This window comes from Rana temporaria, chromosome 10 (genome assembly GCF_905171775.1).
Source record: "Rana temporaria chromosome 10, aRanTem1.1, whole genome shotgun sequence".
Taxonomy (NCBI): domain Eukaryota; kingdom Metazoa; phylum Chordata; class Amphibia; order Anura; family Ranidae; genus Rana; species Rana temporaria.
The window spans coordinates 3,418,747-3,445,597 of record NC_053498.1 but is presented as its reverse complement, the minus strand read 5'-3'; the positions used below and the strand labels follow the sequence as shown (position 1 = coordinate 3,445,597).

Here is a 26,851-nt window from a genome sequence, read left to right as displayed (position 1 = left end):
TTATATGTAATTATATGGAACTATACAGAATTATATGTAATTTTATGGAACTATACAGAATTATATGTAATTTTATGGAACTATACGGAACTATACAGAATTATATGGAACTATACAGAACTATATGTAATTTTATGGAACTATACAGAATTATATGTAATTTTATGGAACTATACGGAACTATACAGAATTATATGGAACTATACAGAACTATATGTAATTATATGGAACTATACAGAACTATATGTAATTATATGGAACTATACAGAATTATATGTAATTATACGGAACTATACAGAATTATATGGAACTATACAAAATTATACGGAACTATATGTAACATTACACAGGGAGGCGGAGCCTCAAGAACAAAAATAAAAAGACACAGACAAGTCAACAGTATCAACAATTTATTGCAATAAAAACAGCAGTAGAATATGATTTGATATTTATTTTCAAGTGCCTCGTACCCTTCCCCCCACCCCCCACATTCCCTCCCCCATTCCCTCCCCCTCCCCCATTCCCTCCCCCCCAAACAGTTACATATTTTAACCCCCTTTGACAGCACAGGTCGTGCCGCAAAAACACGTTTCAAGAGGTACAGAAAAAAAAAAAAAAAAAGCGTTAAATATAAACGGCTGAGCTCAGTTCTTGCCACTTTCAGCCCTCTAATGCCTCGCCGCTCCCTCGCGGCGCCTACAAGACGGGGCGGGAAGAAGCGAAACGCCATGAACCGCCAAATCTCCGACATAAGGTCCGGCTGAAATAAATATTAAAATTCGAGACTTTCGCTCATACTAGCGGCAGAGCTTTTGTCAGGGGAAAGGCCGGAGGGGTCCTTTTTTTTTACGGTCAGTGATCCTTTCTATCGTAAAATGCGTTTATAAGACGCGGTCAAGAAATGCGCGGTTAATGGAAGCGGTAATGGAAGACGGAGGATGGGGGAAGCACATGAGGTAAGATAAAAAGAAAAAGCAGCTGATGTGTAAGAGGAGACTCTAAGTGCAACAACCCCGCCCCCCTTCCTCCTCCCCTCCCCCCCCCCCCGCCGGGGCGAATCAGAGACGTATAGACGGATATCGTTTTACCGAAAGGGCTTTTCCGAACGGGATTCCTGCGGCTCAAAGGGAAGCTACGGATGAACTCGATCCGGCCCTAAAAATAAACGAAGGAGCGGAGAGATCGGATATCGTCTTCACCGAACGCCGGGTGTCCGTTTACAGCCCGCTGCCGCGCGGGTCTCAGCTGACATCGATCTCTCTTTGTGCGTAAAGACGCGGCAATCGAAAAAAAAACGGCCATTTCAATGGTTTACTGCCCAATGGGAAAAAAAAAACCAAGATGGCGGGAATTTGGGTGAAGTATATGCGGGAGGATACTCGATGGCCCCGGCAGTTGTCAGTGGCGCACTCTACAGGCCAAAGACTTTCCAAAATGGCGGAAGATGTTCCAATTGGACCCTTTCCATATGGCGCCAAACACTCCCTTCCTGGTCTTCTATTGGGGGAACCCAGGCAGCCATGTTTCAATCTGACTCGATACAATCCCCTCTAAAGGTGCCATTCACATTGAATGATCTTGATTGATGGATTTAACCAAAACGATGTCAAGACCGGCTTAAACATTTCAATTGAATTTATATCCAATCAGGTAGGCACCCCCCCCCCCACTAGAGGGCTATTGGTAGATCAATAGAGGATTGTACAACCAGGTTGTAAGGTGAAAAACAAGAAGAGGGAGGTTTGGGACTTTAAATGGCCTGTTGGCTTGGCTCGACGCGTTTCGGCACCAATGTGTAAGTCGGAGGTTAGATTCTTTCCTTCCTCCGCACCCCAAATTGTCCTTTTTTTCCCCCTTTGTATTGTATTCAACCCCATTTAGAGAGTCAGGAATACATTTTTATTGAAACGCGTCGAGCCGAACGTGGCTAGAATGGCCGGTTGGATCGACGCGTTTCGGCGACTATATCGCCTCATCAGGAGCAAATGCATGTAATCTGTAAACAACATTTTACATATGTATGAGGGCCAGTAAAAATGTATTCATGACTCTCTAAATGGGGTTGAATACAATACAAAGGGAAAAAAAAGGACAATTTGGGGTACGGAGGAAGGAAATAATCGAACCTCCTACTTACACATTGGTGCCGAAACGCGTTGACCCAACGGGCCATTTGAGCCAACAGGCCATTTAAAGTCCTGCATTTTCTCTCCCCCCGTTCAATTACCAGATTGTAAGGCCATCTTCAGTCTATGACGAGAGTCTTTTGGATTGGATTGTGTCAGAGGGTCCACCAACTGAGGGTTCGACCACACCACAAACTATACCTGAAAGGGGCACCGATGGCACCCCACAGCTAGACATTGATGTTGTAAAAAAAAAAAAAAAAACACGTAGGCCAATGTGACTTTTCCTAATGATATCAAAGAGAAGGACCCCTGGGGCAAGTATAGCCAGGCCTTTAATTGTATCGCTCTGCCTGAACGATGAAGTGGCCTTCACACAAGGCTGATCGTTGTCTTGACAACTTGGTCATCTTATCCATTTTAATGGCAGCCATTTAGAATTGATGTGGCTTCTACCGCTTTCCCTGTTTTCTTGGCTCTTTCTTATACCCCCTGTTACATGGCAGCCATTTGGCTGCCCTATCCATGTATATGCCACATGGCAGCCAAGATGAAACCTGTCATGTGACCTCCAACATACTCTCCACCGAGAAGACATTTCGGAATCCTGTTATGCGACGCCAATAAGCCCCCCACCTATGGATTTCTGTTGTGTGACCTTACTGAGTCCATCATCTAGCAACCATCATGAAATAATGTCAGGCAACTCCAGTAAGCCCTCAACCAAGAACCAATTTTGGATGCCAGTCGTGAGACCGCGATGAGCCGCCATCTACAAACCATCTTGAAATCCTTTTTACATGACTCCACCAAGCCTATTTTGGATTCCTGTCATGGAACTTACCCATCCCACCATCTAGAAACCATGTAGGAATATTGTCAGATGACTCCACTGAACCCTCCCCCAAGAAGCCATTTTGAAATCCTGTTGGGTGACCTTACTTTGTCCACCATCTAGAAACTATCTTGGAATCGTTTCAGGTGACTTCACTAAGCCCTCCACCAAGAAGCCACCTCACTGTGTCCACTATCTAGAAACCATCTTGGAATCATGTCAAGTAACTTTACCAAGCCCTGCACCAAACAGCCATTTTGAATTCCTGCCACGTGACCTCACTTCTCCAACCACCCTAGAAGCCATTCTGAAGTCCTGTGACCCCCACTAAGCCATCAAGCTCTCCATATAGAAAACATCTTAGAAAACCTGTCAGATGGCTCCACCGAGCCCCCCATCATGAATATACTATAGATTCCAGTTATGTGACTTTATTGAGCCCACCATCTAGAAGCCATTTTGTAAACCGGCCAGGTGACTCCACTAAGTCCTCCACCAAGAAGCCATTTTGGAATCTTGTTGGATGACCCCACTATGTCCACATCTATAGACCATCTTGGAATCCTGTCAGGTGACTCCACTAAGCCCTCCACCAAGAAGCCATTTGAGCCCTCTACCAAGAAGCCATTTTGAAATTCTGTTGGGTGACCTCTCTTTGTCCACCATCTAGAAACCCTCTTGGAATCCTTTCAGGTGACTCCACTAAGCCCTCCACCAAGAAGCCATTTTGGAATCCTGTTGGGTGACCTCACTGTGTCCACCATCTAGAAACCACCTTGGAATCATGTCAAGTAACTTTACCAAGCCCTGCACTAAGCAGCCATTTTGAATTCCTGCCAGGTGACCTCACTTCTCCAACCACCCTAGAAGTCATTCTGAAGTCCTGTGACCCCCACTAAGATGACTCCACTGAGCCCCCCACCATGAATCCACTATAGATTTTAGTTATGTGACTTTACTGAGCCCACCATCTAGAAGCCATTTTGGAATCCTGTCGGTGAATCTACTAAGCCCTCCACCAAGAAGCCCTTTTGGAATCTGTTTGGATGACCCCACCATGTCCACCATCTATAGACCATCTTGGAATCCTGTCAGGTGACTCCACTGAGCCCTCCACCAAGAAGCCCTTTTGGAATCTTGTTGGATGACCCCACTATGTCCACCATCTATAGACCATCTTGGAATCCTGTCAGGTGACTCCACTAAGCCCTCCACCAAGAAGCTATCTTGGATTCCTGTCTCCTTCCACCACTCTAGAAGCTGTTCTGAAGTTCTGTGACCTCGCTAAGCCATCTATGAGGAAGCCATTTTGGATTCCTATCATGTGAAACCAACTAAGCTCTTACCAGTTTACCTCATGGAGTCCAACACCTAGTAGCCATTTTGAGGCCTGCCAGTCTCCTGAACAATTTAGCAGCTATTTTAAAATCTTGGCAATCTACCTTATCACACAGCAGCCATTGTGAAGCCCTGCCAGTCTACCTCAAGGAACCGACAAACCAGGCGCCAATTTTTCTCAGAAGCCATTGTGGAATTTCACCAATCTCTCCTCACCAATTTCTGTCAGACTGCCTCATGGAAACCAAGGTACCACAGACATTCTGTAATTCTACCGACCATCTCGGATTTTACCACACGATGACCTGTCTACGGCAGGCAGCTCACAACACGGTAGCCATTTTGGAATCCCACCAATCTCTCCTCACCAATTCTTGTCAGACTGCCTCATGGAAACCAACGTACGACAGACATTCTGGGATCCTACCAATCATCCCGGACTCTACCACATGATAACCTGTCTAGGCCACACAGCTCACTACATGGCAGCCATTTTGGAATCCCACCAATCTCTCCTCACCAATTCTTGTCAGACTGCCTCATGGAAACCAACGTACCACACATTCTGGGATCCTACCAATCATCTCGGACTCTACCACATGATAACCTGGCTAGGCCACACAGCTCACTACATGGCAGCCATTTTGAATCCTATGTGTATAGAACATACTCCATCACCATTCCCGTATGTATTAATCCCAGCAGACTTGCTAGGGGTTGTAGATAGACATCATGACCGCCTTGCCTTGACATCATAAGCTGCTCGCTCTTGCCTTAAAGCTATGGTAAGAACGCACCACTCAGTGATGTATGGAAACATTGCAATGGACTCCAAATTTCCAACACCACCCCCCCCCCCACCCAATAATGTAAATTACATTCCAGCCTACGTGGCGTGACGCCCCCCCCCCCCGATCAGCCGGAACAAAATCCTTACCCGCAAAACAGTAGCAAGAACCTGAGCCATGCAAAAAATAAAGACGTATTCAGCGCTATTTAAAGTGTACCTGTCACCCAATGAAGGCCATTTTGCTCACCATGAGAAAAGCAGCTTATTCATTTGCTAGGAACCAGCGAGACCCACCGGGGAGGGGGGCGCACAAGACGCTCGGTGCCTCGGCGATCGGGCCGACTTCCAGCAAAAGGAATTGGCTCAGTTTCACAAAATGGTCGTCGCCATGGCAACTGGTACAGGAGATTCCTTCCAGAAACGGCATCGTCGTGAACGCGGTATTACAGTCGTGTTAGCTTCGTGTTTACATTTTTTTTTTCTCTTTCCAACAAAAATAAAAAGTTAAATATGACATCGAGACCATCAAGGAAGAACGTAAAAGGGCACGGAGCGTAAACCGTATTGCCCCGTCACCCAACCGCCCAGATAATACACAGACATGCGTCAGGAGACCGCCAATGAGAGTGACAAAGGAGACTTAAGAAGAATCAGACGGAAGCTGACACAGAGTAAAGGAAAATAATAGAGGGGCTGGTATACCCTGCCACAAGAGTTGTGCCACGGGCATCTTCAGTCCACCCAATGGCAAGATCAAGCCTTTAAAAGGGTAACTCTACTTTGAATCGGATTTGATACAGTAACCTGGGCAGCATTTTACACGGCATCAACTTTGTTCCTTTTTCAGCCCATACAGGTTCTTGAAGCCTTGCCGACATTCTGAGGTCCTCCCTGCTGCCATGATTTTTGACCTTAAAGGTGGCATATCAGATACCTAACATGGCCCCAAGAAGAGAACTTTCACCTCATGGCCCACTTGCACTTCCAGAGCCTGCACAGGCCTAAGGGAACGCCAAAAAAGCTGATCATTTTCACTGCCGGTCACGCCTGACCAGGAAAAAGACCTGGGTTCAAGTCTTTAAAGCCAGGGGCCCTATGTGACAGAGGAGCCCTTCATGGAGACCAGCTGAAGCAATGTCACAGATCAGCTGCGGAGCTGATCTGTGTCTTACTTTTACTGCTGTAGGTCGGCTGGCACCTGTTCCACAAGCTTGCGTTCAGCTCTGGCTATGGGTGTTGCCGGCTTCACCTGTTGCTTAATATATCTTTCCTTCCTGCTACTTCCTGTCCAGCCCCCCTATGTGCCTCGCTATTTAAATTCCACTCTGGTTGCTTGAGCAACCCTTGTTCCTGAGCGCCCTTCCTGTAACCTGCTTAACCTGACTTCTCGTGAACTGATCTCTTGTGTACCGACTCGGCTAGTTCTTCTGATTACGTCGTCTGCTGCCCACCCTGACCTTGGCTCGCTATCCGGCTCTCCTTTTGCTTCCTTCGACTGTGTCTTCTGATACTCTCCTCGTGAGCAGGGTGTACCTGGGGGTCGTGACCTGGGGTCAGGGCCGATCCTAGGGTCACAGGCGCCTGGGTGCAGAAATATTTCTGGCGCCCCCACATGGGCGTCGTCATTTTACTAACGCCTCCCCTTTACAAATGTTTCTATGGCAATAACTCAACCACAGAGATGCTCCCCCACGAAGTCTTCATTAACCTGGGATCCTTACATTATCTATTAACAATAAACAAAATACAGGAAGAGAAGCAGAGTACTTTATTGGGACCTGGAGGGGGGCCTCTGTGATGGACACAGAGAGGGCTTCTGTTAGAGAGTCTGCTAGATGTTCGGCGCCCCCACCTTTGCAGGCGCCTGGGTGCAATGCACCCTGTGCACCCTGCCTAGGATCGGCCCTGCCTGGGGTCAGCACGCAGATAAGCCCAAACCCCTCGCGAGGGGGTCCCTGGCGGAATACCGGCTGGCCCTTAGATTCCACTGCCCTGGGTTATCCCGTGTCACCTGGTGGGCTCACATCAGTAGCGTTGTGACAAACGATCTGCCATCAGAGTATTGAGGAGTTTGTACCATTAATTTAGATTCCTCCATTCAATCCTCTAATCCAGGGGTCTCCAAACTGTGGCCCGAGGGCCAGATGTGGCCCTTTGCTAGCCTTAATCCGGCCCTTGGGGCACAATTCCTTCCACTGATAGGAGGCACTATTCCTCCCACTGACACCAACAATGGGGCACTATATCTTCCATGGAAACCCATGATGGGATACTATTCCTCCTAATAGGGGGAATACTCCTCCTATTGACCACCAACCCTGAGACCATATTTATTCTCACTGATGCTGGGCCCATGACATTTTCTGCCCCTGCTGGCCACAATCCGGCCCTCCTAAAGTCTGAAGGACAATAAAGTGGCCCTTTGTTTGAAAAGTTTGGAGACCCCTGCGTCAAATCCACCCACCACCAGGTGGTCTCAGATCAGGGCTCAGACTGCGCACAGCACCCCCTATAAGTTAAAGAGCTGAGGGCTGGAGGTTTACGAAACGGCCTTCCTAAGAACGCTCCCCTGAAGGACACCTTTAATAATGATTGGAATTCACCCCTCTCTGGTGCACTCCGACTGGCCTCCTGGGATCTGTAGTGCTGCTGGGGGGGGTTATTTTGGAAACACTGTCGGAAAAAAAAATATAGTACGTTTCCCAGAATGCACAGGGAAGCGTGACACATAAACATATTCCACAACAACTGGACCTTCCTAGATCCGGGTGACTTGCTATGCTAAGCAGCCACAAAGACAAGTTCCTATAGAAGTTTGGCACTCGTGGAAGAACTCCGTTCACCTCCTAGGCTGCCATATTATTTGTAACCCCTTCAATACCAAAGCATTACCCCCCCCCCCCCTAAGGCGGCCGGCAAAACCGTACAACCCGCCAAGCGAAACTCAACAACCATCAACGTCCGCTAACAAAAGGGGGGGGGGGGCAGATCGTTCGGCCTAAGCTTGTGACGGATCATCCCACCACCTCCACATTAAGGAAGCTAACAGTTACACACGCACAAAAAGGATAATAAAGTAAAAACAAAAAAAAAAAGTAGTTAAAAATATTCATAACAAAAAACACAAATTCTCTGCCACAGGAAAAAAAAAAACAGAAATACAACAAATTCTTCTTTTAAAAAAATACAAATCGTAATTCTTTCTCCTTTTATAGTACCTTAAATTTTTCATATATATATATTTCTTTTCTTTTTTTAAATAACAAAAACAAATAAGAGGAACACGCGATATTGCACGGCTAAAAATTGTTTCTTTTTTTTTTTTTTTGTGTTTTTTTTTTTTTTTTTATCCATTCTTCAAAAGAATGTTACATGTCAAAACAGTTCTTGCATGCAAAGGTGCACAGTATTCCACATATATATCTATATATATGTATATTTTTTTTTGCAAGGTTAAATCATGTAAACAGTATATGAAGCAGAGCGAGCGGAAGCAGACGCTCTGTCAGGAATTCAGATATATGTTCGACAAAAAATAAAAAACATTTTTTATATATATATATATTTTTTTTTTTACTTTCCCAAAGTATACTTGTTACCATTTTCAAGGCTCTTTTTTTCAGGTTCACTGGAAACTTGTTGGCATCAAAAGTAACAATAAGCAGATCCACCGTCCAGCGAAAAAAAAAAAAAAATAGTTGGTGACAAGTATACTTTTACCCAAAGGTGAGTAAACGGAAACCGCGCCGGCCCGAAATCGCCATTTTTGCAAAGAAAAAAACTAAATATCACCTTATCTAGCTAGATTCACAGTATTTTTTTAAAATCTCTTGATGCCCACGTAACGCAAAGCTCTTGATGCCCACGTAACGCAAAGCTCTTGATGCCCACGTAACGCAAAGCTCTTCATGCCCACGTAACGCAAATCTCTTGATGCCCACGTAACGCATCTCTTGATGCTCACGTAATGCAAATCTTTTGATGCCCGCGTAACGCATCTCTTGATGCTCACGTAACGCAAAGCTCTTGATGCCCACGTAACGCAAATCTCTTGATGCCCACGTAACGCAAATATCTTGATGCTCACGAAACGCAAAGCTCTTCATGCCCACGTAACGCAAATATCTTGATGCTCACGTAACGCAAAGCTCTTCATGCCCACATAACGCAAATCTCTTGATGCCCACGTAACGCATCTCTTGATGCTCACGTAACGCAAATCTCTTCATGCCCACGTAACGCAAATCTCTTGATGCCCACGTAACGCAAATCTCTTCATGCCCACGTAACGCAAATCTCCTAAAGCCTACGTAACGCAAATCTCTTGATGCCCACGTAACGCAAATCTCTTGATGCCCACGTAACGCAAAGCTCTTGATGCCCACGTAACGCAAAGCTCTTGATACCCACATAACGCAAATCTCTTGATGCCAACGTAACGCAAAGCTCTTGATGCCCACGTAATGCAAATCTCTTCATGCCCACGTAACGCAAAGCTCTTCATGCCCACGTAACGCAAATCCCTCGATGCCCACGTAACGCAAAGCTCTTCATGCCCACGTAACGCACATATGTGGCAGTGAAAAGGGCGCGCTTTAACGCCCACACATTCCGCTCAGATTCATGTATGGGTGTCAGAAGTTTCTGTACTGAGAGAGCGTTCACTGTGCACTCCCAGACCAGACACTGAGCTGTCAAAAAACAGCACCTGGTGTCGGCGGGACCAGCTCCCAGTCACGTGGCCAAGGTGACGGCCAATCAAAATGGTCACATGACTAGTCAGACCATTCCACCCCCCTGGGTGTAATAGCTGAAATAACAGGACGCCAGTTTGGGTGGGAAGGTGGTAACCTAACTAGACCAATATTGCCCCCTACGCGTTGCGGCCTGCCCACGTTCACTCACCTCTGGCTTTAAGCAGCAGTCAAGATTTTTCACTCTTTTAAATAATTGTCGTGCTGTATAATACAGTGATAAGGAGGAGCCCCAAAAAGTATGATCTATAGGCGAAAGACATGCTGATCTAATAATCAAACTGACTTTCCTTCACTCTGTCTGGAAGCGCCCAATGGAACTTCCAGAGCCTGCAACAGGCCTTTAGGGAACAGTAACACAAAAAATGACGAAAAGCTGATTGTTTTCACTGGCCAGCCAGGCCATATCAAGTTGACCAGAGAAGTGCAAAAAAAAAGGCTGAGGTCCGCCTTTTTCAGAAGGCCAGAGGCTGTGTGACAGCTCAGCCCTTCTCTGAGATCTTTGGAAACAATTAGAGTACTGAAAGGTTTGCGCAATTGATTAAGATTCCTGTGAGCATCTCCAGAAGAATCTCCCCTGAGACCCCCAACCATCTCAGCACAGGTGATCTCAGATAAGGGCTCAGGCTGCACACAGCACCCCTAAAGGGTTGTAGAGTTAACAAACAACCTCTCTATGTAAATCGGGAAGAGCGCTCCCCTAATGGTCAACTTAGATAAGGCAAAGAGCTCAATCATCCATAATGATAGGAATTCATCCTTCTATCCTAGAACTCTTCCACAGTTTTGGAGACCTAGCCTGCTCTTTACTAATGCGACTAATGAGCTGTGGAACCATTTTAGACTCCTGAAAAGGCTCTGGCAAAAGGAACGGCCTATGGCTTAAGTCAAACAGACCAGGCTCGAGACTTGGAACATGTCCTACAAGCCATCACTGGCCATGATGAAGGCCAATCACAGGCCACGTACAAAGCTATTCGAAGCAAGCAGTCTGGGGAAAGGATCTGGCCAATGTGTTGGCTACCATAGCTGCAATCATAGCAATGAGAGCCAATTTCAATCTGACCTTCTCGAGGTCTAGCCTGCTCTGTACTAAGGTGGCTAACAAGCTGTGGAACCATTTTAGGCTCACAAAAGGCTTTGGCCTTTAGATTTTTTGGACAAGATTAAAAATAAGATACACAGCGCAAAAGGAACGGCATATGGCTTAGTCAAACAGGCCTGAGACTTGCAACATGTCCTACAAATCATTGTTGGCCAAGACGGCTACCACAGCAAAAAGTTGTGTTGGGTGTTGGCTACCATACCAAGAAGTTCCAATCATAGCAACGAGAGCCAATTTCAATCTGACCTTCTTGAGATGTAGCCTACTAAGGTGACAACCAAGCTGTGGAACTATTTTAGGCTCACAAAGGGCTCTAACCTTTAGATTTTTGGACAAGATTAAATCTTGTCCAATCTTGTCCTCTGGCTTAGTCAAACAGGGCAATTATAGCTATGCGAGACAATTCCAATTTGACCTTCTTGGCCTTCTTGACTTGACCAGCGCTGTCATTGATATTGTTGGCCATGACAGCTGCCATAGCAAAAAGTTGCAATCATAGCAATGAGAGCATTTTTAATCTGAACTTCTTGAGATCCAGCCTGCTCTTTACTAAGATGACAAACAAGCTATGGGACCATTTTTAGGCTCACAAAGGATTTTGGCCTTTAGATATTTGGACAAGCTTAAAAACTAGATGCACAGTACAAAAGGAAAGGTCTGTGGCTCAGTCAAAACCGGCCGAGGCTTGAAACATGTCCTACAAACCATCGTTGGCCATGATGGCTACCATAGCAAAAAAATGCAATCATAGCAATGTGAGCCAATTCCAATTTGACCATCTTGGCCCTCTTGACTTGACCAGTGCGGTCTATTCTGACTTTCTTGAGATCCAGCCTGCTCTTTACTAAGATGACAAACAAGCTGTGGGACCATTTTTAGGCTCACAAAGGGTTTTGCCCTTTAGATTTTTGGAGAAGCTTAAAAGCTAATTTGACCTTCCTCTGCCCTCTTGACTTGACCAGTGCTGTCATGGACATCGATGGTCATGAAAACTACCATATCAAAAAGTTGCAATGATGAGAGCAATTTTATTCTGACTTTCTGAAGATCCAGTCTGCTCTTTACTACAAGCTGTGGGACCGTTTTTAGGCTCACAAAGGGTTTTGGCCTTTAGATTTTTGGACAAGCTTAAAAACTAGATGCACAGCACAAAAGGAAAGGTCAAAACCGCCCCAAGACTTGGAACATGTCCTACAACAAACCATCGTTGGCCATGATGAAAATTGCAATTATAGCAATGTGAGCCGATTCCAATTTGACCTTCTTGGCCCTCTTGACTTGACCAGTGCCGGACATTAACTGGTATAATCTTTAAAAAAAAAAAAACTTTTGCACGCTAGCTTTCCGACTGAAACCCCCGACGTGCTCAACCTCAACTGGAAGACCTTAAAGTTAAACCAAATTTGCTTTACTTTGTACAAAATAAGGAAAAAAAAAATATTCTCAACGTTTCGTAAACAACAAAAAGTTTTGTAGCACCCGCCAACCCCTCATTTTAAATAAACTATTTTTTTTTTGTATTTCAAAAGTGCACATGTACAGCTGCCGTAGAGAAGGCTCGTTACTGCTGGGGGGGGGGGGGAGGGGTCAGAGGTAAAAAGGGAAAAGGAGGCCAAGCTTAGGAAGATCATGAACTTTGGGAATTATCTCACGGTATCATGCAGCACGACCGAGTACCAACCGGTAACTCCAAAGTCTTCAAGCACTGAGAAAAAAATAAAATAAAAATGAACACAATGGTTTTTATCCCACAAAAAAAGCGGGCACATTCGCCAGTAGATATGGAATCTGCGATAACTGGCAACGCGCCCTATTTTTTTTTGGACAGAGGACCCTTCAGTTCATTGCGCCCCGGCAAAAAAAAAAGAAAATGTGCGCAATCTGGCTACGGCAGGGTTTCCGGGTCGGTGTCCGCGTTGGCAAATCTCCTTTCGGACGTAAGAATAAAAGAAGACGGTTGTCCCCAAAATCTCTTTTATGAGCAACCTCCACCCCCCTCACCCCACGGCTGGTTTACTTTTTTTGAAGCCCCCACAAGTCAATGTTCGTTTTTTTCCCCCAGAGGCAACAAAAAATAAATAAAAACAGCTGCCAGCGAGCAGCCTCCTCCCCAAGATGTAGAACGGTACGGTTGTTGGGGGGGCCACAGAAACCCCTAAAAAAAGATGACCTTGTGAGGATCATTTTCTCCATTTTTTGTTTCTTTCTCCTTCTTTGATCCACCTCTGCTCTTCCGGGAGGGGGGGGGGGGGTTCTTCTCCCTAGGGCCCCCCCCCCAAGAGTTGTGTTGCTGTGAGATTTTGTTGATGGCAGGACAAAAATCTGGCTTAATTCGATTCTTCGTCGACTTGTGGTATTGATATTATTATTTTTTTTTCCTTAAAAAGATCCTTTTTTCGAAGCGTTTAGACGGCAGGAGGGGCCTTCTCGGACATGAGGACACCTTCATCTTCTTCTATCACCACTAGAAAAAGTAGGACAGGGTTAGGGGGTGGCTTTGTTTCCATGGCGTTCAGCTGCATCTACATCCTAACACAAAAAATAAAAAAAAATTCCTCTCGACGCAAGGAACGGCTTTCGTAGGGGGGGATCTGAGCAGGAAGAACCGCTAGGGCCGTCTTTAACCACTTAAGGACCGCCTAACGCCGATATACGTCGGCAGATTGGCACGGCTGGGGACAGGCACCGTACAGGTACGTCGCCTTTAAGAGCCCAGCCGTGGGGCGCACGCGCACGCGACCCGGTCCGAAGCTCCGCGACCCGATCGCCACCGGTGTCCCACAATCAGAGCTGAAGAACGGGGAGACCTGAGTGTAAACAAACCTTCCCCGTTCTTCTCTGTGGCAACGTCAGTGATCGTCTGTTCCCTGATATAGGGAAAGACGATCACTGACGTCACACGTCCAGCCCCACCCCTCTACAGTTAGAAACACAAATGAAGTCACACATAACCCCTTCAGCGCCCCCCTAGTGGTTAACTCCTGAACTGCAATTGTCATTTTCACAGTAATCAGCGCATTTTTATAGCACTTTTCGCTGTGAAAAAGACAACGGTCCCAAAAATGTGTCAAAATTGTCCGTTGTGTCTGCCATAATGTCGCAGTCATGGCCATGTCCTTTACCTGCATAATGGTCCGGGTCTTATGGGGTTAAGGCAGGGCAAAGGGAGAGGCTGCCCCGGGGCCCTGTCATTGTTGTGGGGCCCAGGGCAGCTGCCTCGTACTGTAACCTCTAGCAACCATATATCTACTGTATAGACTTTTTCAACCGATTCAATACAATGATGCCATTTGGTGGAGATCACGGGAATGGACTTCCAACAACTAGACGTGGAACATTTAGGCCGGGTGGTGGACTGACCTCCAGACATGGGCTTCTGCAGGTAGGGGCAAGGAGGGGGCGAGTGCCCCCCCCTGGAATCAGGGATCGGATTGGGGGGTTCCCCACTCTGTCCTTATTCTAGCACTGGCGGCCTGGCCCTGCTTGCGCCTGTATACAGATTGGCAGGGCCAGTGATAGCTGGCGTGAGGAACGGGACAGCGAAGGCATCAAGGGGTGGGCAGAATGAAACCACCCGGTCTCCATAGAGGCCCTGGAGAGGGAGGAATGCAGGAAAGGAGGGCATCAAGCCAAGATGCCAGGAACAGTGGGCACAGCATCCCCGGCGCCTCCCAGAGTCTGGAACCCCTGGACTCCTTAAACATCCTCGCCGCTCCCGGGCCTGGAGGACAGACTGATTGGGTGTGCAGAGAACAAGGACGGGCAAGTCACCGTACTGAGCATTGCACACACCACTGGGACATAGGGGCCCTAGAGGGAGGGACTGCAGACAGGGCTAGGGGACTCTCTCTCTCACTCCCCCTCTGTCAGCCCTCTCTCTCTGTCACCCCATTCTGTCTCTCACCCCCCCACATGTATGCAGTCTCTTGGGCCATGTATGCAGTCTCTGATCATCTCTTGTGCCATGTCTGCGGTCTTTTACAGTCTCTTGTGCTATGTTTGCGGTCTCTGCCTGTCTCCTGTATTATGTCTGGAGTCTCTGACCATCTCCTGTGCTACGCCTGCAGTCTCTGACCATCTCCTGTACCATGTCTGCAGTCTCTGACCATCTCCTGTACCATGTCTGCAGTCTGTGACAATCTTCTGTTCTATGTCTGCAGTCTCTGACCGTCTCCTGTACCATGTCTGCAGTCTCTGACCATCTCCTGTACCATGTCTGCAGTCTGTGACAATCTTCTGTTCTATGTCTGCAGTCTCTGATCATCTCCTGTACCATGTCTGCAGTCTGTGACAATCTTCTGTTCTATGTCTGCAGTCTCTGACCATCTCCTGTACCATGTCTGCAGTCTGTGACAATCTTCTGTTCTATGTCTGCAGTCTCTGACCATCTCCTGTACCATGTCTGCAGTCTCTGACCATCTCCTGTACCATGTCTGCAGTCTCTGACCATCTTCTGTTCTATGTCTGCAGTCTCTGACCATCTCCTGTACTACGCCTGCAGTCTCTGACCATCTCCTGTACTACGTCTGCAGTCTCTGACCATCTCCTGTAGCATGTCTGCAGTCTCTGACCATCTCCTGTACCATGTCTGCAGTCTCTGACTGTCTTCTGTTCTATGTCTGCAGTCTCTGACCATCTCCTGTACTACGTCTGCAGTCTCTGACCATCTCCTATGTCTGCAGTCTCTGACCATCTCCTGTACTATGTCTGCAGTCTCTGACCGTCTCCTGTTCTATGTCTGCAGTCTCTGACCATCCCCTGTACCATGTCTGCAGTCTCTGACCATCCCCTGTACCATGTCTGCAGTCTGTGACAATCTTCTGTTCTATGTCTGCAGTCTCTGATCATCTCCTGTACTATGTCTGCAGTCTCTGACCATCTCCTGTATCATGTCTGCAGTCTCTGACCATCCCCTGTACCATGTCTGCAGTCTCTGACCATCTGATGGCGGTCTGTTCTGACTCTACTCTATCACACAGATGTCATGTGATCATTTCTAACCAATGCCAATGTGATGAGGTCATAGGAAGTTCCCGGGAATGATCGATATTCTTGGGGTGAAACAAAGGCCTCCTTAGGCATGGGGAGTGGGTTGCCGTCATTGGTGGCCATACTGGTTTGGGCTTTTTTTGGACACAACGTGTCGCTTCAACTGCAAATCGCACGGAGTGGGGGGAGGGGCACGTTGGGGGACGAATGTTTTTCCAGGATTCAGCCCAAAGCCAACTGTTCACTTCTTTCATAGAGTCCCTGAGGCAGTCAATTTAGAAGTCAGCTGTCCTTTTCCACCCTAGAAACAGATGACCTGGAGGCATGGGCGTCCGCAGGACTTTTTTTCAGCCTTGGATCACTTTAAGGTCATCTTTGCTCTGAATCCTGGAAAAACATTGGGAGACGAGCAGTAAATGGGCCGAATATCGGTGAAAATAGACCACCTGGCCTTTAGCCGGAATGGGAAAGGGTACAGAGGGGCCAGACGACCTCAACGTGGGCCAAACTTGGGGGGAATCGGACAAATGGCCTCAGGCTGAAAATTGGACGATCATCTTCTAGAGGCGCTAAAAACAGGACGTGGGGGGACGATTGACCTTGAGGTGGGCGGAGTCAAGGCCGTGAATGGTCCCCAGAAGCTCTGCTAGATGAGATGTCCTCCAGGTGGACAGATATAGACCGGAAAGTGGACCGCTGACCTCCAGACTTGGAGGATGGCGGGCGGTTCTGACGCTATCACACAGACGTCATGTGATCATTTCTAACCAATGCCAATGTGATGAAGTCATAGTAAGTTCCCGGGAATGATCGATATTCTTGGGGTGACACAAAGGCCTCCTTAGGCACGGGGAGTGGGTTGCTGTCATTGGTGGCCATACTGGTTTGGGCTTTTTTTGGACACAACGCGTCGCTTCAACTGCAAATCGCACGGGGTGGGGGGAGGGGCACGTTGGTGATCTAAAGATACTAAATAATAACAACAACAGAAATACACATGCTCAGTTTGGGGGTACAGATAGTATTGAGGGGCACATATGCTCTGATTGGGGGTACAGATAGTATTGAGAGGGACACATGCTCTGTTTTGGGGGTACAGATAGTATTGAGAGGGACACATGCTCTGTTTGGGGGTACAGATAGTATTAAGAGGGACACATGCTCTGTTTGGGGGTACAGATAGTATTGAGGGGGACATATGCTCTGATTGGGGGTACAGATAGTATTGAGGGGGACATATGCTCTGATTGGGGGTACAGATAGTATTGAGAGGGACATATGCTCTGTTTGGGGGTACAGATAGTATTGAGAGGGACACAAGCTTTGTTTGGGGGTACAGATAGTATTGAGGGGGACATATGCTCTGATTGGGGGTACAGATAGTATTGAGGGGGACATATGCTCTGATTGGGGGTACAGATAGTATTGAGAGGGACATATGCTCTGTTTGGGGGTACAGATAGTATTGAGAGGGACACATGCCCTGTTTGGGGGTACAGATAGTATTGAGGGGGACATATGCTCTGATTGGAGGTACAGATAGTATTGAGGGGGACATATGCTCTGATTGGGGGTAGAGATAGTATTGAGAGGGACACATGCTCTGTTTGGGGGTACACATAGTATTGAGAGGGACACATTCTCAGTTTGGGGTACACATAGTATTGAGAGGGACACATGCTCTGTTTGGGGGTACAGATAGTATTGAGAGGGACACATGCTCAGTTTGGGGGTACAGATAGTATTGAGAGGGACATGTGCTCTGTTTGGGGGTACAGATAGTATTGAGAGGGACACATGCTCTGTTTGGGGGTACAGATAGTATTGAGATGGACACATGCTCAGTCTGGGGGTACAGATAGTATTGAGAGGGACACATGCTCAGTCTGGGGGTACACATAGTATTGAGAGGGACACATTCTCAATTTGGAGGTACAGATAGTATTGAGAGGGACATTCACTCTGTTTTGGGGGTACAGATAGTATTGAGGGGGACACATGCTCTGTTTTGGGGGTACAGATAGTATTGAGAGGAACACATGCTCTATTTGGGGGTACAGACAGTATTGAGGGGGACATATGCTCTGATTGGGGGTACAGATAGTATTGAGAGGGACACATGCTCTATTTGGGGGTGCAGACAGTATTGAGGGGGACATATGCTCTGATTGGGGGTACAGATAGTATTGAGAGGGACACATGCTCTGTTTGGGGGTACAGATAGTTTCAAGAGGGACACATGCTCTGTTTGGGGGTACAGATAGTATTGAGAGAGACATGTGTTCTGTTTGGGGGTACAGATAGCTTTAGGAGGGACACATTCTCTGCTTGGGGGTACAGATAGTATTGAGAGGGACATATGCTCTGTTTGGGGGTACAGATAGTATTGAGAGGGACATATGCTCTGTTTGGGGGTACAGATAGTATTGAGAGGGACACATACTCTGTTTGGGGGTACAGATAGTATTGAAAGGAACACATGCTCTATTTGGGGGTGCAGACAGTATTAAGAGGGACACATGCTCTGTTTGGGGGGTACAGATAGCATTGAGAGGGACATTCGCTCTGTTTTGGGGGTACAGATAGTATTGAGAGGGACACATGCTCTGTTTGGGGGTACAGATAGTATTGAGAGAGACCCATGCTCTGTTTGGGGGTACAGATAGTATTGAGAGGGACACATGCTCTGTTTGGGGGTACAGATAGTATTGAGAGGGACACATGCTCAGTTTGGGGGTACAGATAGTATTGAGAGGGACACATGCTCTGTTTGGGGGTACAGGTAGTATTGAGAGGGACACATGCTTTGTTTGGGGGTACAGATAGTATTGAGAGGGACACATGCTCAGTTTGGGGGTGTAGACAGTTTTAAGGTACACACACTCAGAAGGTTCAAGTAGTATTAAGGGGCCACATGCTTAGTTTGGGGCTGCAGACTGAATTAAAGGGCGGGGGGCAGACCAAATTTTAGGGACACACAAAACTTACTTTTGGGGTAAAAGATGGCAGAATTGGGGACAAATTTGGGGTTCAGGCAGAATTATACAAAACAGAGTCTCAGTATGAGAGTGCCTACACAATTATGTGTTTGGGGGTGAAGGCAGACGGTATAATAGGAAGACACACATCACATGTGTTTTGGGGTGCAATCAGAAGGGGAGGGGGCAAACAGGCTAAGTCTGGGGGTGCAGTCAGAATTGGGGGGGGGGCACACAGATTCATACAGAAGACTCACCTCTCTTGCTGCGCCCAATCTGGCCAAGTTTGGGGGGTCTCTTGCCGCCCCCCTGGCCAGAGCTGCCGTAGAAGTTGCCGGTGTCCTGAAGGCGGCAGGTGAGGGGTATCTGGCCATCCCCCCCTCCATCTGCATAATGCCCCCGCTGCTCGGCTTCACTGAAGGGCAGCACTTCGGACATGCTGACACCGATCACAGCCCACTCCGGAGGACGCTGATCACTCGCCACGGAGACCCCGATCACATCGTCCGGCTGGGGGAGCGGGGGGACCTGGAAGACGGAAGAGCTCCACAGTCAGGAAGGGGCAGGAAAATGGTGAGCAGGGGGTAAGGGGGAGGGGGCAGGGGATTGTAACTAAATTAGTTTTTGGGGAAGGAGGGCAGAAGGACACTTATTGGCATGTATTTAGGGGGTAGTTTACATTGTCTGGAATTAGCCAATGATGTGGTTTTGTGGCAGGTAGGTTGCATTAGCAGAAGGAGGTAAGGGTTAGGTTACCTAGTGGGAGGGGGGTTGTTTACCTATTGGAAGGGTAGGAGGTAGGTTGCCTAGTCAGGGGGGGGAAGGTCATGTGTTGGAAGGGCAGGAGGTAGGTTGCCTAGACAGTGGGGGGGTTGCATAGTGGGAGGGTGGCAAGTAGGTTACCTAGAGAGAGAGAGGTTGCACAGTGGAAAGGTATGAGGTAGGTTTCTATGGGGGGGGGTTAGGTTATATAGTAGGAGAGAGGTAGGTTGCACAGTGGGAAGGTAGGGGTAGCTTACCTAGTAGGAGGGAAGTAGTTTGCATAGTCGGAGGGTAGGGGTAACTTACCTAATGGGAGGGAGGGAGGTTGCATAGTGGGAGAATAGGGGTAACTTACCTAGTGGGAGGGAAGTAGGTTGCATAGTCGGAGGGAAGGGGTAACTTACCTAGTGGGAGGGTGGTATGTTGCATAGTGGGAGGGAAGTAGGTTGCATAGTCGGAGGGTAGGGGTAGCTTTCCTAGAGGGAGGGAGGTAGGTTGCATAGTGGGAGGTTATGATGAAGGTTACCTAGTGGGGGGGAGGTTGCAGGTTGCCTAGTAGGGGGAGGTAGGTTGCCTAGTAGGGGGGGGGTGGTTGCAGGTTACCTAGAGGGAGGGAGGTAGGTTGCATAGTGGGAGGGTATGATGAAGGTTACCTAGGGGGGGGGGAGGTTGCAGGTTACCTAGTGGGAGGGAGGTAGGTTGCCTAGTAGAGGGGGGTAGGTTGCATAGTGGGAGGGAGGTAGGTTGCCTAGTAGGGGGGGGGAGGTTGCAGGTTACCTAGTGGGAGGGAGGTAGGTTGCCTAGTAGGGGGGGGGAGGTTGCAGGTTACCTAGTGGGAGGGAGGTAGGTTGCCTAGTAGGGGGGGGGAGGTTGCAGGTTACCTAGAGGGAGGGAGGTAGGTTGCATAGTGGGAGGGTATGATGAAGGTTACCTAGGGGGGGGGAGGTTGCAGGTTACCTAGTGGGAGGGAGGTAGGTTGCCTAGTAGAGGGGGGTAGGTTGCATAGTGGGAGGGAGGTAGGTTGCCTAGTAGGGGGGGGGAGGTTGCAGGTTACCTAGTGGGAGGGAGGTAGGTTGCCTAGTAGGGGGGGGGAGGTTGCAGGTTACCTAGTGGGAGGGAGGTAGGTTGCAGGTTACCTAGTGGGGGGGGAGGTTGCAGGTTACCTAGTGGGAGGGAGGTAGGTTGCCTAGTAGGGGGAGGTAGGTTGCATAGTGGGAGGTTATGATGAAGGTTACCTAGTAAGGGGGGGGGGTTGCAGGTTACCTAGTGGGAGGGTAGGGGTAGCTTACCTAGTGGGAGGTAAGTAGGTTACATAGTGGGAAGGTAGGGGTAAGTTACCTAGTGGGAGGGAGGTAGGTTGCCTAGTGGGAGGTTATGATGAAGGTTACCTAGTAAGGGGGGGGGGGGTTGCAGGTTACCTATTGGGAGGGAGGTAGGTTGCCTAGTAGAGGGGGGGTAGGTTGCATAGTGGGAGTGTATGATGAAGGTTACCTAGTAGGGGAGGGGAGGTTGCATAATGGTAGAAGTTCGGTTACCTAGTAGGAGGGGGGGCTGCCATTAAAGGTAATGAGCATCAGCGGGGGGGGGGGGGGGTGAAAAGGCTGAAGGTAATAGGATTGGAAGTACCTGGTAGGGGGAGGGGAGAAGAGAACACCTGTGGTGAGGGGGTGTGAGCCGGATCGCCCGGCGGGCGTAGGTTACCCAGCACATAGAGGGAGAGATCACATTCATCCCTTGCACAGGGGGGGGTGATACGACACGATACCTACCGAGAGGGGGTGGGGAGGGTTGGGTATCTGAACCAGCTGTATAGGTGGTGGGGGTAGGTGTGGGGGGGGGTGCATGTAAACACGACACCTGGGGGGGGGGGATTAGGGTGGGGGAGGTAGGCTGAGGAGGGGGACCTGTTGGAGGTGGTGGCTGCACTGGTCTACAATGGTGGTGATGGAGGGACGGGGGATGGGGGGGGGTCTCTGCGGCTGCAGTAAGGGAAGGGGGGGCACTTACCTCGGTACATTGGACGTGCAGAGCAGACAGGAGATAATAGAGCTCTATGATAAACAGGTACGAAGAGCGCACAGGGAGGTGACGCATATAGAGCGGTGGGGGGGGGGGGGGGGAAGGGGGGGGGGGGATTAGGCAGGAAGGAATAAAGTAAGGTGGGGGGGATGAAATTGGGGCAATGAGCAGCAGCAGCAGAACCTACCAGAGGGAAGGAGAGCGGTGCAGATAAAGACGGATCCTGCTGGAGGGAGAGAGCGGAGAGACAGGCAGTAGGGAGGTGGAGTGACAGAGAGGGCAGGGAGAGAGACTGAGATCTGGGGGGGGAGAGAGAGAGGACGGCTCACACACAGGGGGGACTCTCTGCCATTTCACTATTCAGGATCGGAGGAGGGGAGACCGAGACGCCTCGTCTGCGCACATCACCTATCGCAGCGCCGGTGACACCGGAGGGGGGGGAGATCGACACCCCCCCCCTCACCCTTTACTCACCTGCTGCCAACCAGCCTGCCAACCGCCCTTCCTAACAAGAAGGGACATTCCCCATCGACGCAGCGCCCCGCCATCCCCCCAACGACACCGCCGCCAGCCCCCCCAACAACAACGCTGCCGCCATCCTCCCCAACGACACTGCCGCCATCCCCCCAACGACACCGCCGCCATCCCCCCAACGACACTGCCGCCATCCCCCCGACACCGCCGCCATCCCCCCAACGACACCGCCGCCAGCCCCCCAACAACAATGCCACCGCCAGCCCCCCCAACAACAACGCCGCCGCCATCCCCCCCAACGACACCGCCGCCAGCCCCCCCAACAACAACGCCGCCGCCATCCCCCCAACGACACTGCCACCATCCCCCCCTACAACAACGCCACCGCCATCCCCCCGACACCGCCGCCAGCCCCCCCAACAACAACGCCGCCGCCATCCCCCCAACGACACCGCCGCCAGCCCCCCCCAACAACGACACCACCGCCAGCCCCCCAAACAACAACGCCGCCGCCATCCCCCCAACGACACCGCCGCCAGCCCCCCAACAACAACGCCGCCGCCATCCCCCCCCAACGACACCGCCGCCAGCCCCCCCAACAACAACGCCGCCGCCATCCCCCCCAACGACACTGCCGCCAGCCCCCCCAACAACAACGCCACCGCCATCCCCCCCAACGACACTGCCGCCAGCCCCCCCAACAACAACGCCGCCGCCATCCCCCCCAACGACACCGCCGCCAGCCCCCCAACAACAACGCCACCGCCATCCCCCCCAACGACACTGCCGCCAGCCCCCCCAACAACAACGCCACCGCCATCCCCCCCAACGACACTGCCGCCAGCCCCCCCAACAACAACGCCACCGCCATCCCCCCCAACGACACTGCCGCCAGCCCCCCCAACAACAACGCCGCCGCCATCCCCCCCAACGACACCGCCGCCAGCCCCCCAACAACAACGCCACCGCCATCCCCCCCAACGACACTGCCGCCAGCCCCCCCAACAACAACGCCACCGCCATCCCCCCCAACGACAACGCCACCGCCATCCCCCCCAACGACACTGCCGCCAGCCCCCCAACAAAAACGCCACCGCCATCCCCCCCAACGACACCGCCGCCAGCCCCCCAACAGCAACGCCGCCGCCATCCCCCCCCCAACGACACTGCCGCCAGCCCCCCAACAACAACGCCGCCGCCATCGCCTGCAGGGAACCATCGCAAATCGGGAATCCGCACCTAATTATTATTATTATGGGGGATTTATATTGTGCCAACTGTTTGTTTTACAATATAAACGGGAGACGCGACAGTTACAGCGCAAATTCAATAACAACAATAAAATACGACAGATAACGACCCCAAATGCGGAAACAATGTAACAATAAAAATACAACGTATACAGATAATAATCCAAATCTGAAAACAATGTAATAATAAAATATAATGTGTACAGATATTGATCTCAAATCTGGAAACAATGTAACAATAAAAATACAACAAATACAGATAATGGACGCGATTCAGATACATTGTCGTATCTTTGAGCGGGGGCGTAACGCATCTCCTATGCGCTACGCCAACGTAACATTGCGAGGCAAGTACTGTATTCACAAAGCACTCGCTCCCAAAGTTACGTCGGCGTATCGTAAATGGGCCGGCGTAAGCCCGCGTAATTCAAAGTAGCGTGTTGTATTGTAATGAAGCGTGACTCCATGTAAATGCATGGCCGATCGAACGGCGCATGCGTGCGCATGCTCAGAGTCACGTCGCAAATACTCCCTAAGATACGTCGGCTCAATGCTTAGTCGACGTGAACGTAACCTACGCCCATCCCCATTCACGTACGACTTACGCAAACGACGTAAAAAATACGACGCTGTTCCGACGTCCAAACCTTAATATGACTTACCCCTGCTTTTTGAGGGGTAAAGTTACGCCGGTCGGACGCCTTACGCAAACAGCGTATATTAATACGCCGGGCGCAAGTACGTTTGTGAATCGGCGTATCTAGCTCATTCGCATATTCGACGCGGAAATATACGGAAGCGCCCCTAGGGGCCAGCGTAAATATGCACCCAAGATACGACGGCGTAAGAGACTTACGTCAGTCGTATCTTGGACAAATTCTGGCGTATCCGATTCTTTGAATCGGGCGCATAGATACGGCGCCTCACATTCAGACTTACGACGGCGTATCTGGAGATACGCCGTCGTAAGTTGTTTCTGAATCCGGGCCATAGCGTCTACAAAATAGGGGATAGCTTTATGACATTTTTATTAATATAAGTTTTTTTTTTATCATGACTGCGACATTAAGGCGGACGCAATCGGACACTTTTGACGCTATTTTGGGACCATTCACGTTTATACAGCGATCAGTGCTATAAGAAATCCACTGATTACTGTGTAAATGTGACTGGCAGGGAAGGGGGTTAACCAGTAGGGGGCGGGGAAGGGGTTAAGTCTGTCCTAGGGAGTGTTTCTAACTGTTAGGGGGCGTGGCTACGAGTGACAGGGAGCAGACGATCAGTGTCCTGTCACTAGGCAACATTTATAATGGAAGCAGGTGTCAGCCTGTCCACCGAGTATTACAGCGGCCTTCCTCTTATGTAAAATTCACAATTTCTTTTAAAACATTAATAAAGCCTAATAATAATAATAATAATAATAATAATAATAATAATAATAATAATATTGGTAATAATAATAATAATAATAATATTATTGGTAATATAAATAATAATAATAATAATATACTAAAATAACGGAACACATTGTGCATCAGTCAGTACAGGAATCCCACAGCAGCTGCTATAGTTCTACAATAATAATAATAATAATAATAATAATAATAATAATATTGGTAATAATAATAATATTATTGGTAATAATAATAATAAAAATAATACTAATAATAATAATAATATTATTGGTAATATTAATAATAATAATAATATTGATAATAATAATAATAATAATATTATTGGTAATAATGATAATAATAATAATAATAATAATAATACTAATAATAATAATAATAATAATAATAATAATAATAATATTATTGGTAATAATAATAATAATAATAATATTGGTAATAATGATAATAATAATAATAATAATATTATTGGTAATAATAATAATAATAATAATAATAATAATAATAATAATAATATTATTGGTAATAATAATAATAATAATAATATTGGTAATAATAATAATAATAATAATATTATTGGTAATAATAAAAATATTATTGGTAATAATAAAAATAATACTAATAATAATGATAATATACTAAAATAACGGTACACATTGTGCATCAGTCAGTACAGGAATCCCACAGCAGCTGCTATAGTTCTACAATAATAATAATAATAATAATAATAATAATAATAATAATAATGATATATATAAACAGTAACAGCACACAGGAATCTTATACAAAGAATTCTTATAATAATAATAAAATAATGGAAACAAAAAAACACGTCGGTGACCGGCTCAGTGCGGGGATTCCACACAATGATTCTGTATACTACTAATAATAAAATAATATAAACATAAAACACGGTGGATCTTGAATCAGTGCGGGAATTCCATACAAACAATGATTCTGTATGAAAATAATAATAATAAAAAAATAATATATAAACAAAAACACAACGGCTGTGTGCTCAGTGCAGGAAATTCACAGTGATTCTGTATAATAATATAAATAATAATAATAATAATAATAAAATAATAAAATAATATAAACATAAAACATGATAGTTAATGATTCATTGTGGGAATTCCATGCAAACATTGATTCTGTATAAAAATATTAATAATAAAAAAATGATATATCAATAAAAACACAGCGGCTGTCGGCTCAGTGCAGGAAATCCACACAGACAATGATTCTGTATAATAATAATAATATAAATAATAATAATAATAATAATAATATGAACATAAAACACAATGGTTCTTGGTTCATTATGGGAATTCCATGTAAACAATGATTCTGTATATTAAAATAAATAATAATAAAATAATATAATATAAACATAAAACATGATAGTTCTCGGTTCATTGTGGGAATTCCATGTAAACAATGATTCTGTATAATAATATAAATAATAATAATAATAATAAAATAATATAATATAAACATAAAACATGATAGTTCTCGGTTCATTGTGGGAATTCCATGTAAACAATGATTCTGTATAATAATATAAATAATAATAATAAAATAATATAATATAAACATAAAACATGATAGTTCTCGATTCTGTATATCAATATAAATAATAATAATAAAATATAAACATAAAACACGGTGGATCTTGGATCAGTGTGGGAATTCCATACAAACAATGATTCTGTATGAAAATAATAATAATAAAAAAATAAAAAATAAACAAAAACAAGACAGCTGTGTGCTCAGTGCCCACACAATGATTCTGTATAATAATATAAATAATAATAATAATAATAATAATAATAATAATAATAAAATAATAATAATAATATAATAAAAACATAAAACGTAATGGTTCTTGGATCATTGTGGGAATTCCAAACAAACAATGATTCTGTATAATAATAATAATAATAATAATAAAATAATATAATATAAACATAAAACACTGTGGTTCTTGGTTCATTGTGGGAATTCAATGCAAACATT

At 47.1% G+C, this 26,851-nt stretch overlaps 1 protein-coding gene and 1 long non-coding RNA gene across 3 annotated transcripts; both read right to left on the bottom strand.

The window, feature by feature from the left end:
- Positions 1 to 1,326: 1,326 nt before the first annotated feature.
- Positions 1,327 to 6,659, bottom strand: LOC120915950. The gene is made up of 2 exons (XR_005743918.1): positions 3,141 to 6,659; positions 1,327 to 3,063 (listed from the first exon to the last, which is right to left on the bottom strand). It is a non-coding gene; the product is annotated as an uncharacterized LOC120915950 (long non-coding RNA).
- A 6,536-nt stretch (positions 6,660 to 13,195) lies between these two features.
- Positions 13,196 to 22,001, bottom strand: CAMK2N1 (calcium/calmodulin dependent protein kinase II inhibitor 1). Of its 2 annotated transcripts, none has more exons than XM_040326795.1 (3): positions 21,884 to 22,001; positions 19,173 to 19,443; positions 13,196 to 13,412 (listed from the first exon to the last, which is right to left on the bottom strand). In XM_040326795.1, the coding sequence occupies exons 2-3, from the start codon at positions 19,351 to 19,353 to the stop codon at positions 13,354 to 13,356; spliced, it is 240 nt and encodes a 79-aa protein (XP_040182729.1). In that variant the 5' UTR covers positions 19,354 to 19,443; positions 21,884 to 22,001; the 3' UTR covers positions 13,196 to 13,353. The 2 variants fall into 2 exon arrangements, with proteins under 2 accessions (XP_040182729.1, XP_040182728.1); XM_040326794.1 differs by lacking the exon at positions 21,884 to 22,001 and adding an exon at positions 21,685 to 21,784.
- Between the last annotated feature and the right edge of the window lie 4,850 nt (positions 22,002 to 26,851).

Bases quoted from the DNA above. Each gene is read 5' to 3' on its own strand.
- CAMK2N1 (XM_040326794.1), bottom strand. From the start codon at position 21,771: ATGCGTCACCTCCCTGTGCGCTCTTCGTACCTGTTTATCATAGAGCTC. The intron at 19,444-21,684 runs GTAAGTGCCCCC...TCCGTCTTCCAG, and splicing joins TGCACGTCCAATGTACCGAG to GTCCCCCCGCTCCCCCAGCC. The intron at 13,413-19,172 runs GTGAGTCTTCTG...TACTTTTTCTAG, and splicing joins GATTGGGCGCAGCAAGAGAG to TGGTGATAGAAGAAGATGAA.